Source organism: Cherax quadricarinatus, chromosome 17, assembly GCF_038502225.1.
Source record: "Cherax quadricarinatus isolate ZL_2023a chromosome 17, ASM3850222v1, whole genome shotgun sequence".
Lineage (NCBI taxonomy): Eukaryota > Metazoa > Arthropoda > Malacostraca > Decapoda > Parastacidae > Cherax > Cherax quadricarinatus.
This window is the reverse complement of record NC_091308.1, coordinates 29,599,168-29,611,302: the sequence shown is the minus strand read 5'-3', so window position 1 is coordinate 29,611,302 and position 12,135 is coordinate 29,599,168. Positions and strand designations below refer to the sequence as shown.

At 36.9% G+C, this 12,135-nt stretch overlaps 1 protein-coding gene across 5 annotated transcripts in view; it reads left to right on the top strand.

Moving 5' to 3' along the window:
• Positions 1-12,135, top strand: part of LOC128686344 (charged multivesicular body protein 7) — a 145,327-nt gene that overhangs the window by 51,293 nt on the left and 81,899 nt on the right. For all 5 annotated transcript variants that reach the window (XM_070085924.1, XM_070085923.1, XM_070085925.1 and 2 more), the window contains one exon: positions 9,720-9,841. In XM_070085924.1, the coding sequence (XP_069942025.1) occupies positions 9,720-9,841 (122 nt within the window). The remainder of the gene's footprint in view (positions 1-9,719; positions 9,842-12,135) is intronic.

The window sequence follows — 12,135 nt, the reverse complement described above, 5'->3', positions numbered from 1 at the left end:
GATTTTGGATAGCAATGGTAAGTTTGATATTGGCCTATAGTTGTTTAAGTCTGTAGGGTCACCACGTTTATGTATTGGTGTAACCCTTGCCATCTTGAGTAGTTTCAGGAAGGTGCTAGTTTCTAGTGACTTGTTAAAAAGTAATGAAATAGCATGCGAAAGGATATGGGCCGCTCGCTTGTACAGTAATGGTGGGACATTAAACAGATTCCCCGAGTTGTTTTTAAGTGACTTTATAATCTCGGTGACTTCCGAGGGCTCAGTTGGTGCAAGATAGAAGGAATTTGGGAAATTCCCATCTAGGTAGTCCCCGGCATGGGCATTAGTATGTGGGATTTTATTGGTGAGATTAGATCCTATGGTTGAGAAGAAGTCGTTTATCTTGTTAGCTGTGTCAGTGGGATGTAGTGGTGTTACATAATTGGTTGCATTGGGAGGTGATCGTAAAGCGGGGGTCCACTGTATGTGTATATATATATATATATATATATATATATATATATATATATATATATATATATATATATATATATATATATCATGTGGGGTTCGAACACGTGGATAGGGTAAAGAAATACTCACGTAGGCTGGTAGTACGTATATTACGGATAGTGTGGGAAGCGCCAAACAGCCGTGACCTGCCTCCTTGCTCTCACTCGTAAGACTGCCTAACCCCAGTACCCATATGTGAGGGGGTGTTTGAAATACTGCTGTGGTCAGCAGCAATATGAACAGACAGTGATTCACGCAGAGACGGTTGGTAGTGAGTCATCTACTGGTACACTGGTTACTGGTAACTGGTTATATATATATATATATATATATATATATATATATATATATATATATATATATATATATATATATATATATATATATATATATATATATATACGTATATATATATATACGTATATATATATATACGTATATATATATATACGTATATATATATATACGTATATATATACATGTACAGTGGAACCTCTCAAAAATCGAACTGCTTCCAACACAACCAATTATGTAAGCGTATTTTTGTAAGTCCTTTTATAAGTGTATTTTTGAGGGTCTGAAATGGACTAATTAATTTACATTATTCCTGATGGAAATAAATTCATTCGGTAAAGGCACTCGAACAGTCTTCTGGACCGAAGAAAGTTCGATATTTGAGGTTCCACTGTATAGTGGTCCCTCGCTTTTTGTATTTCTCGGCAATCGTAAATTTCGCCAATCATAGGGGTATTTTTGTATAAACATGGACTCGCTTTTCATAAGTTGACTCGCGAATAGTAGTTCGTCCGGGATGCGTATGCACAGTGTGAGCCGGGGTGGCCTCCCTACCCAGCCAGTCTGGCATTGTTTACCAGTGAGTAAAGGTCCCCTCAAGTGCTCCTACGAAATATTTCATAATATTCCTCTCATTTTAGTGCTTGCAAGTACTAAATAAGCTACCATGGCTCCACAGAAAGCTATGTACAGTGACAAAATCTTGGGCCATTTTAGAGAAGTGTTAAAAAGACACCAGAAACAGAGCTCTCTCCACGGTTACTTTGTGAGACAGGGCTAGAGTGACTCTCAAGGTGGTCCTAGTGGCATTAAGAAACAGAGAAGAGAAGCAACCCCAGAGAAGCAATTGGTACCTGAGGTGTTGCTGGAAGGGGATTTCCCTTCCAAACTGTAAACAATCCAATCTCTCTCCTCCTCCAGTCTCCCATACACTAAGAAGAATCTCCAATAAAGGTAAGTGTTATGCTGTTAATGTTTCATTCATCATTTCCCATTGTATTGTTTATGTACTACATGTATATTTCATGTAAAAATTTTTTTTTGTTTTAATACTTCTGGGTGTCAGGAACGGATTAATTGTATTTACATTATTTCTTATGGGGAAAAATGATTCGCAAATCGTAAATTTCGTTTATAGTAGCTCCTCCAGGAACGGATTAATTACAAAAAACGAGGGGCCACTGTATATATGTATATACAGTGGACCCCCGCATACCGTACGCATCACATACCGTTCAATCCGCATACCGCTCGCTTTTATCGCAAAAATTTTGCCTCGCATACCGCCCAAAAACCCACTCAACGCTCCTCGTCTGAGACGCGTCCAATGTGCGCCCTTAGCCAGCCTCACATGTGCCGCCGGTGGCATTGTTTACCAGCCAGCCTCTGCGGTAACATCCAAGCATACAATCGGAACATTTCGTATTATTACAGTGTTTTTGGTGATTTTATCTGCAAAATAAGTGACCATGGGCCCCAAGAAAGCTTCTAGTGCCAACCCTACAGCAATAAGGGTGAGAATTACTATAGAGATGAAGAAAAAGATCATTGATAAGTATGAAAGTGGAGTGCGTGTCTCCGAGCTGGCCAGGTTGTATAATAAACCCCAATCAACCATCGCTACTATTGGTGGTACAGCTGCTGCTGCTGCTGCTGCACTGTCAGCTGCTGCTGCTGCACTGTCAGCTGCTGCTGCTGCTGTAGCACCGTCAGCTGCTGCTGCTGCTGTACCACCGTCAGCTGCTGCTGCTGCTGTAGTACCATCTGCTGCTGCTGTAGCATCGTCTGCTGCTGCTGTAGCACTGTCAGCTGCTGCTGCTGTTGTACCACCGTCAGCTGCTGCTGCTGCTGTAGTATTGTCTGCTGCTGCTGTAGCATCGTCTGCTGCTGCTGTAGCATCGTCTGCTGCTGCTGTAGCACTGTCAGCTGCTGCTGCTGTTGTACCACCGTCAGCTGCTGCTGCTGTAGTACCGTCTGCTGCTGCTGTAGTACCGTCTGCTGCTGCTGTAGCATCGTCTGCTGCTGCTGTAGCACTGTCAGCTGCTGCTGCTGTAGCACCGTTGTTGGTGTGGCTTATTGAGAATACCAAGAAACAATTAACTCCAGAGGATTTGCCACCCAGGATAACCCAAAAAAGTCAGTGTCATCGAAGACTGTCTAACTTATTTCCATTGGGGTCCTTAATCTTGTCTCCCAGGATGCAACCCATACCAGTCGACTAACACCCAGGTGAACAGGGAAAAATGCCTGGAACTAGTGCTCATATTGGTGAATTTAAAGCCAGCAAAGGTTGGTTTGAGAGATTTAAGAATCGTAGTGGCATACACAGTGTGATAAGGCCTGTTCTGGAAGAAAATGCCAAACAGGACCTACAGTACTCAGGAGGAAAAGGCACTCCCAGGACACAGTGTCTCATCAGTCATTGCTGCATCTTCAATAAAGGTAAGTGTCATTTATTCTTCATTTAGTAGAGTAGTACATGCACAATATGTATTGTGCATGTACTACTCTACTATTGTGCATGTATCCTTCTCTTTGTGTGTAGGAAAATGCATATTTCATATGGTAAAATTTTCTTTCTCATACTTTTGGGTGTCTTGCACGGATTAATTTGATTTCCATTATTTCTTATGGGGAAAATTCATTCGCATACCGATCATTTCGCATAACAATCAGCCCTCTTGCACGGATTAAAATCGCTATGCGGGGGTCCACTGTATACACACACATTCATATTTATATATATATATATATATATATATATATATATATATATATATATATATATATATATATATATATATATATATATATATATATATATATATATATATATATATATATATATATATATACAGGTCTCCCTCAACATTCGCGAGGGTTAGGGAATCAAGAGCCTCGCGAATGTTGAAAAACCGTGAATGTTTGGTGCCCCAATATATTGTAGGGAAATGTATTACAATACTGCTTCCTTAACTTGTTGAACCATGAATAATCATAAAATACATGAAAATGTTGTAAATTGTACTAAATATATACATGTTATGCTTTAATAACGTATGTTATTTAATAACATGTATGTTAATAACATGTATGTTAATAACATGTATGTTAATAACATGTATGTTATTAAATACCACAGACTCCACCACTGCCTCCACCATTGCGAGTCCCTACTACCCTCCCTCCGACCCCTGCAACTGGCAGCCAGCCCTCCCACCACTCAGTGTGGTGAGTGTTTTGTTTGTTCATTATTTGCTATTAAACTACAGAATAAATAATGTAAACCCATTCATGACTGCATATTGGAATGGCTATTAGGAGAGGTATTAGACGGTGACATCATGTGTTTACTCTTGAACACAGCAAAGAATCGAACACTTCTGCTATTGCTAATAATAACAATAGTAATAATAATAATAATAATAATAATAATAATAATAATAATAATAATAATAATAATAATAATGATAATAATAATAATAAATACGATATAATTGAAGAAGGAAATTGTACAAAAATACGAGAGAGTGGTTGACACATCGTCAGTGTGACTTTGTTTATGTTGGAGTGAACATTAGTCTCCCTGCTCTTCCAAACATTTCACAATAATTCAGCGGTTGAGGCAGTGGTATTTAATAACATATATGTTATAAATAATAATAGTGCATGTTATTAATAACATGTATTATTATTAACATGTATGTATTTAATAGCATATGTTATAAATAATAATAGTACATATTATTAATAACATGTATTATTATTATCATGTATGTTATTAACCCTTTGAGGGTCGACAGGCCCTCTCCGAAACTCGTTCTCAGGGTCGGCCAAATTTAAAAAAAAAAAAATTATTTTCTCTTATGAAAAGATAGAGAATCTTTTCCCGATCATAAAGACACCAAAAGTTTGAAATTTGATAGAAAACTTACGGAATTATGCTCTCGCAAAGTTAGCGGTCTCGGCGATGTTTACGCATCGGCGATTTTGCCCACTTTGAGCCCCATTTTCGGCCAATTTCACTGTACTAGTCGACAAAAAACATGAATATTTCGCTAGAACTCCATTTTTTTCTATCGAATGGGTGCAAGAAACCACTCATTTATGAAATTCAACTATCCAGTACAGTGGTCAGAATTTAGCAATTTTGCCAATTTCACACAAATTTCAAAAGATGCCAATTTCCGAATAGGGTCCAGAATAAACAAGAAAGACATTCCTGGCACTAAAATGACATTTCCTCTAGTCATTAGTCACGTCTCAAGGCCCCTCTTATATTCTTTTGCTTTCCACTTTGAATTTTTATTTTCACAAAAAATATAAGATTTACTGTTATGCAGACTACTGCATTAGTGTAAAAAATGGTATAAATATTATTGGTGCACTTGTGAAAGAATATTAGACTCACCAGTTGACGTGTATTGCACGCTTGGCACGATTTGTTTACTTTTGAAGTTTGGTAAAAATCGAACATTTCTGCTACTTTGAGCTCAATTTCAAGGCACCTTTCTTTGTAAAACCAGTCAAAATCATCTCTATTTCTGTAATATGTCTTCCATTCTATAAAATGAGACCAAGAAAACTAGAATACAACAATAAATACCATACGAAAATACACTGCAAATTCGCTGATTTATTAAAAAAAAATGGTCAAAGTTTTTTTTTCTCATTATGCACTGTGTGCTGCAGGATTTTTTTTTAGACTGTGCACACTGACCACATAGACCCATTCTTTCATATGAAGGCCTACCAGCTTTCTCCCACTAGATTTGAGGCCGCTAGAATTTATGAGTACTAGTACGTCGAAAACCCCTACTCGTAAGACGTACTAGTACGACGAAAACCCTCAAAGGGTTAAATACCATTGCCTCAACCACTCCAGTCACACTCAATCTACAAGCACCAAACACAGTGAATTATTGTGAAATGTTTGGAAGAGCAGGGAGACTAATGTTCACTCCAGCATAAACAAAGTCATACTGACGATGTGTCAACCACTCCCTCGTATTTTTGTACAATTTCCTTCTTCAATTATATCCTATTTATTATTATTATTATTATTATTATTATTATTATTGTTGTTATTATTATTATTATTACTATTGTTATTATTAGCTGTAGCAGAAATGTTTAATTCTTTACAGTGTTCCAGAGTAAACACATGATGTCACCATCTAATACCTGTCCGAATAGCCATTCCAATATGCAGTCATGAATGGGTTTACATTATTTATACTGTAGTTTAATAGCAAATAATGAACAAGCAAAACACTCACCACACTGAGTGGTGGGAGGGCTGGCTGCCAGTTGCGGGGGTCGGAGGGAGGGTAGTAGGGACTCGCAGGTGGCGGGAAAATTAAATATGATTTGGCGGCTGGGAATTTGGTGGCTGGGAATTTCGCGGTTGGGAATTCGCGAATGTGTGAAGCCCGTGAAAGTTGAAAACGTGAATGTTGAGGGAGACCTGTATATATATATATATATATATATATATATATATATATATATACATATATATATATATATATATATATATATATATATATATATATATATCAATAATTTCGCCAAAATCATTCTGAACCTAACGAAAAAAATATATTTGATTGTGTTTGTTTAGTACTAAATTATTGTAAACGTATTTAAAATATATTTAGTTGGGTTAGGCTAAAATAAATTACACTTGTTATAATAAGGTTAGGTAAGTTTTCTAAGATTCTTTTGGTGCAAAATTAAAATTTTTTACATTAACATTAATGAAAAAAATATATCTTTTAACGTATAAGAGAAAATTTCAGAAAGGACTTAATTTTAAATGAGTTCTTGCTAATTGACCAGTTTTACATATTCGGCACGACATATTATATATATATATATATATATATATATATATATATATATATATATATATATATATATATATATATATATATATATATATATATATATATATACACACACACACATTCATATGTGTATATATATATATATATATATATATATATATATATATATATATATATATATATATATATATATATATATATATATATATATACACACATTCATACATACATACATACATACATGTACATGGTACATACATGGTACACAGCAACCACCCAGTGAGGTACCACCGTTTTGACAAGTGAGTGTAAAACGGAAGCCTGTAATTGTTTTACATGATGGTAGGATTGCTGGTGTCTTTTGTCTGTCTCATAAATATGCAAGATTACAGGTACGTCTTGCTACTTCTACTTACACTTAGGTCACTAAATATACATGTACACGTTTATACACACTCATCTGTGTTTTCTTTGATTTTATCTTAGTTTTTGTTCTAATTACTTTTCCTTTTATATCCATGGGGAAGTGGAATAAAAATCTTTCCTCCATAAGCCATGCGTGTTGTAAAAGTCAACTAAAATGCCGGGAACAATTGGCTAGTAACCCCTTTTCCTGTAAAAATTACTGAAGAGAATATGAAGAAGAAAATTGCCAAAGTGGGAAGTTTGAATGTGCGTGGATGTTGTGCGAATGATAGAAAGAGATGATTGTGAATGTTATGAATGAAAAGAAGCTAGATATCCTGGCTTTAAGTGAAACAAAGCTGAAGGGGGTGGGTGAGTTTCAGTGGAGAGGAATAAATGGGATTAGGTCAGGGGTTTCTAATAGAGTTAGAGCTAAAGAATTAGTAGCAATAATGCTGAAGGATAACCTATGGGAGGAAAAGAGGGACTAGAAATGTATTAATTCAAGGATTATGTGGAGTAAAATAAAGGTTGGATGTGAGAAGTGGATTATAGTGAGCATTTATGCACCTGGGGAATAGAGAAGTATAGAGGAGAGAGAGAGAGTTTAGTTAGTTAGTTTAATATGTTTATTATGCACCCCATACCCATCCTGTGGGCGGTAGTCAAAAGATTACAGAGGTACATAATTGGTCCAGGGACTGGACTCCAAAGTTTTGATAGCTGAGCAAGTTACAAAGGTAATGAACTAGATCTGGTCATAATCATGACCAAGTTACAAAGGTAATGAGCTCCAGGTAGAGCTGGTCACACTCATGAATAATTGCAAAGGTAATGAATCATAAACACATTAATCATGAGAATTTACAAAGGTAATGAGCTCCAGGTAGAGCTGGTCACAATCATGACAAGTTTCAAAGGTAATGAATGATAAACATGTTATCACATGATTACAATCATAGACAAATTACAGAGTGAGAGAGAGAGAGAGATTTTGCGAAATGTTGAGTAATTGCGTGGGGAGTTTTGAACCAAGTGTGAGAGTACTTGTGGTTGGGGATTTTAATGCTAAAGTGGGAGAAAATGTTGACGGAGTAGTAGGTAAATTTGGGGTGCCAGGGGGGTGGGATTAAATTATGGGAATTAAATACAAAATGGTAAGTGACACAGTTACTTTTTGCTGATGATACTGTGCTTATGGGAGATTCTAAAGAAAAATTGCAAAGGTTAGTGGACGAATTTGGGAATGTGTATAAAGGTAGAAAGTGAACATAGAAAAGAGTAAGATGATTAGAGTATCAAATGAGTTAGATAAAGAAAAATTGGATATCAAATTGGAGAGGAGGAGTATGGAAGTGAATGTTTTCAGATATTTGGGAGTTGACGTGTCAGCGGATGGATTGATGAAGGATGAGGTTAATCATAGAATTGGTGAAGGAAAAAAAGGTGAGTGGTGCATTGAGGTATATGTGGAGGCAAAAAATGTTATCTATGGAGGCAAAGAAGGGAATGTATGAAAGTATAGTAGTACCAACACTCTTATATGGGTGTGAAGTTTGGGTTGTAAATGCTGCAGCAAGGAGGCGGTTGGAGGCAGTGGAGATGTCCTTTCTAAGAGCAATGTGTGGTGTAAATATTATGGAGAAAATTCGGAGTGTGGAAATTAGGAGAAGGTGTGGAGTTAATAAAAGTATTAGTCAGAGGGCTGAAGAGGGTTTGTTGAGGTGGTTTGGTCATTTAGAGAGAATGGATCAAAGTAGAATGACATGGAGTGCATATACATCTGTAGGGGAAGGAAGGCAGGGTAGGGGTCATCCTTGAAAAGGTTGGAGGGAGAGGGTAAAGGAGGTGTTGTGGGCGAGGGGTTTGGACTTCCAGCAAGCGTGCGTGAGCATGTTCGATTGGAGTGAATGGAGACAAATGGTATTTGGGACCTGACAATCTGTTGGAGTGTGAGCAGGGTAATACGTATTTAGTGAAGGGATTCAGGGAAAGCGGTTATTTTATATAACTGGACTTGAGTCCTGGAAATGGGAAGTACAATGCCTGCACTCTAAAGGAGGGGTTTGGGATATTGGCAGTTTGGAGAGATATATTATGTATTTTTATATGTATATACTTCTAAACTGTTGTATTCTTGGCACCTCTGCAAAAACAGTGATTATGTGTGAGTGAGGTGAAAGTGTTGAATGATGATGAAAGTATTTTCTTTTTGGGGATTTTCTTTCTCTTTGGGTCACCCTGCCTCGGTGGGAGACGGCCGACTTGTTGAAAAAAAATATATATATATAAAAGTACACTGTACTTGAGAAAATCTGCACAAAGCCAGGGAGACTGGAACTATTACTTAAAACTTAAATATGAATATTGTCTACAGTTTACATCATTAAATTTTATTACATTCTCCTTATTGAATTTCATTTTCATTTATCTGACATAAGGAATACAAATATTTATGTGCAGTAGAGAGTGTTTTTGTTATTGTGGGACTTCCTCTCCAATGATTAGAGAAACCATGCCACAGGTGGAGTTTGAACCCACGATCAGAGACTCTCTGATCGCAGGTTCAAACCCCACCCATGGTATGGTTTGTTTGAAATCGTGTCATTACAATTTTGTGAGTCAAGCATGATTAGAGGTTAATATTCTATTAAAACTTAACCACAAGAAATATTTCAGCGGAGTATGATCTACACCGGGCTCAGCAGCAAGTACAGGACTATATAACACACCTCAGTGATGAAATGACCACGTTACAGCAAGAAGCCAAGCATGCACTAAAGGCTGGTTCTAAAATTGAGGCAAGCTAACGAAGTTTTCTCCATGATGGCTGGTTTTCAGAAATATCCTTGTTATTTACTAATACAATATGGCCCCACTTTATGGCATTTTGCTGTAAGGCATTCAGCTTATACGGACATTTCAAATTATGACCATAACTCACTATACGGCTCCCTCTGTCTTTCTAATATGGTCACCGCACCCCACTCGGGATGTGGTGACCATATTAGAAAGACATTCTCCGTGAGCACGACTCTCCATTATGTTTGGAAACTTTCCAGAATTTCAGGTGTTTTAAAGTTATTTCATATTTTATATACAGTGGACCCTCGGTTATCGGCCGTAATCTGTTCCAGAAGTTCGGCCTAAAACTGAAATGGCCGAAAACCGAAATAATGTTTCCCATGAGAATAAATGTAAATACAATTAATATATTTATAGATGGGGTTGTAAAGGAAGTAAATGCTAGGGTGTTCGGGAGAGGGGTGGGATTAAATTTTGGGGAATCAAATTCAAAATGGGAATTGACACAGTTGCTTTTTGCTGATGATACTGTGCTTATGGGAGATTCTAAAGAAAAATTGCAAAGGTTAGTGGATGAGTTTGGGAATGTGTGTAAAGGTAGAAAGTTGAAAGTGAACATAGAAAAGAGTAAGGTGATGAGGGTGTCAAATGATTTAGATAAAGAAAAATTGGATATCAAATTGGGGAGGAGGAGTATGGAAGAAGTGAATGTTTTCAGATACTTGGGAGTTGATGTGTCGGCGGATGGATTTATGAAGGATGAGGTTAATCATAGAATTGATGAGGGAAAAAAGGTGTGGTGCGTTGAGGTATATGTGGAGTCAAAAAACGTTATCTATGGAGGCAAAGAAGGGAATGTATGAAAGTATAGTAGTACCAACACTCTTATATGGGTGTGAAGCTTGGGTGGTAAATGCAGCAGCGAGGAGACGGTTGGAGGCAGTGGAGATGTCCTGTTTAACCCTTTCAGGGTCCAAGGCCAAAATCTGAAGTGGTGCCCCAGTGTCCAAGAATTTTCAAAAAAAAAATTTTTTATTTTTTCTTATGAAATGGTAGAGAATCATTTTGTGAATGTAATAAAACAAAAAGTACGAAATTTGATGGAAAATTGACGAAATTATGCTCTCATGAATTTTGATGTGTCAGCGATATTTACGAATCGGCGATTTTGCCGACTTTGACTCCCATTTTAGGCCAATTACATTATTCCAGTCGACCAAATTCTTAGCTATTTCACTAGTATTACTTCTATTCTATCGATTGAGCACAAGAAATCGCCAAGTCAACTGTTTCAACTACAAAATAAAGTGACCAGAAATTGGTAATTTGGCCAATTTAACACAAAGTTCAAAATATTCCAATTTCAAAATAGGGTCCAGAATAAACAATGTAGGCATTCCTGGCACTAAACTAACATTTCCTCTGTTCATTAGTTATGTTTTGAGGCTTTACAAATAAATTCCATTTTGATTTTTTATTCACATAATGAATTTTTATTCACACCAAAAAATAGAAGATTTACTGTTATGCAATATTGTAATAATTGTATAAATATCATCACCACATTTGTGAATGTATATTAGACCCACCAGCTGGCATGTATTAGACGTGTGAGGTCGTTTGTTTACTCTTGAACATCGGCAAAAATTTAACATTTCTGCCACTTTGAGCTCAGTTTCAAGCCATTTCCAGTGCTAACACCAATCAAAATTATCTCTATTTCTGTAATATGTCTTCCATTCTATCAAATGAGACCAAGAAATCACAAATACAACTATAAAAAACATACGAAAAAACACTGCAAAGTCGCTGTTTTAATCGAAAATCATGGTCTCAGTTTTTTTTCTCTCATTATACACAGTGTGCTGCAGGATTTGTTTTATGTGGTGCACACATACCACATAGATGTATTCTCTTATATCTAGGCCCAAATTTACCACTCACAGTTTATCAGAGTGAGCTGAGCTCATGACGTAGATCTACGGTTTGGACCCTGAACGTAAAGCCGTAGATCTACGGGACGGACCCTGAAAGGGTTAAGGGCAATGTGTGATGTAAATATTATGCAGAAAATTCGGAGTGTGGAAATTAGGAAAAGGTGTGGAGTTAATAAAAGTATTAGTCAGAGGGCAGAAGAGGGGTTGTTGAGGTGGTTTGGTCATTTAGAGAGAATGGATCAAAGTAGAATGACATGGAAAGCATATAAATCTATAGGGGAAGGAAGGCGGGGTAGGGGTCGTCCTCGGAAGGGTTGGAGAGAGGGGGTAAAGGAGGTTTTGTGGGCAAGGGG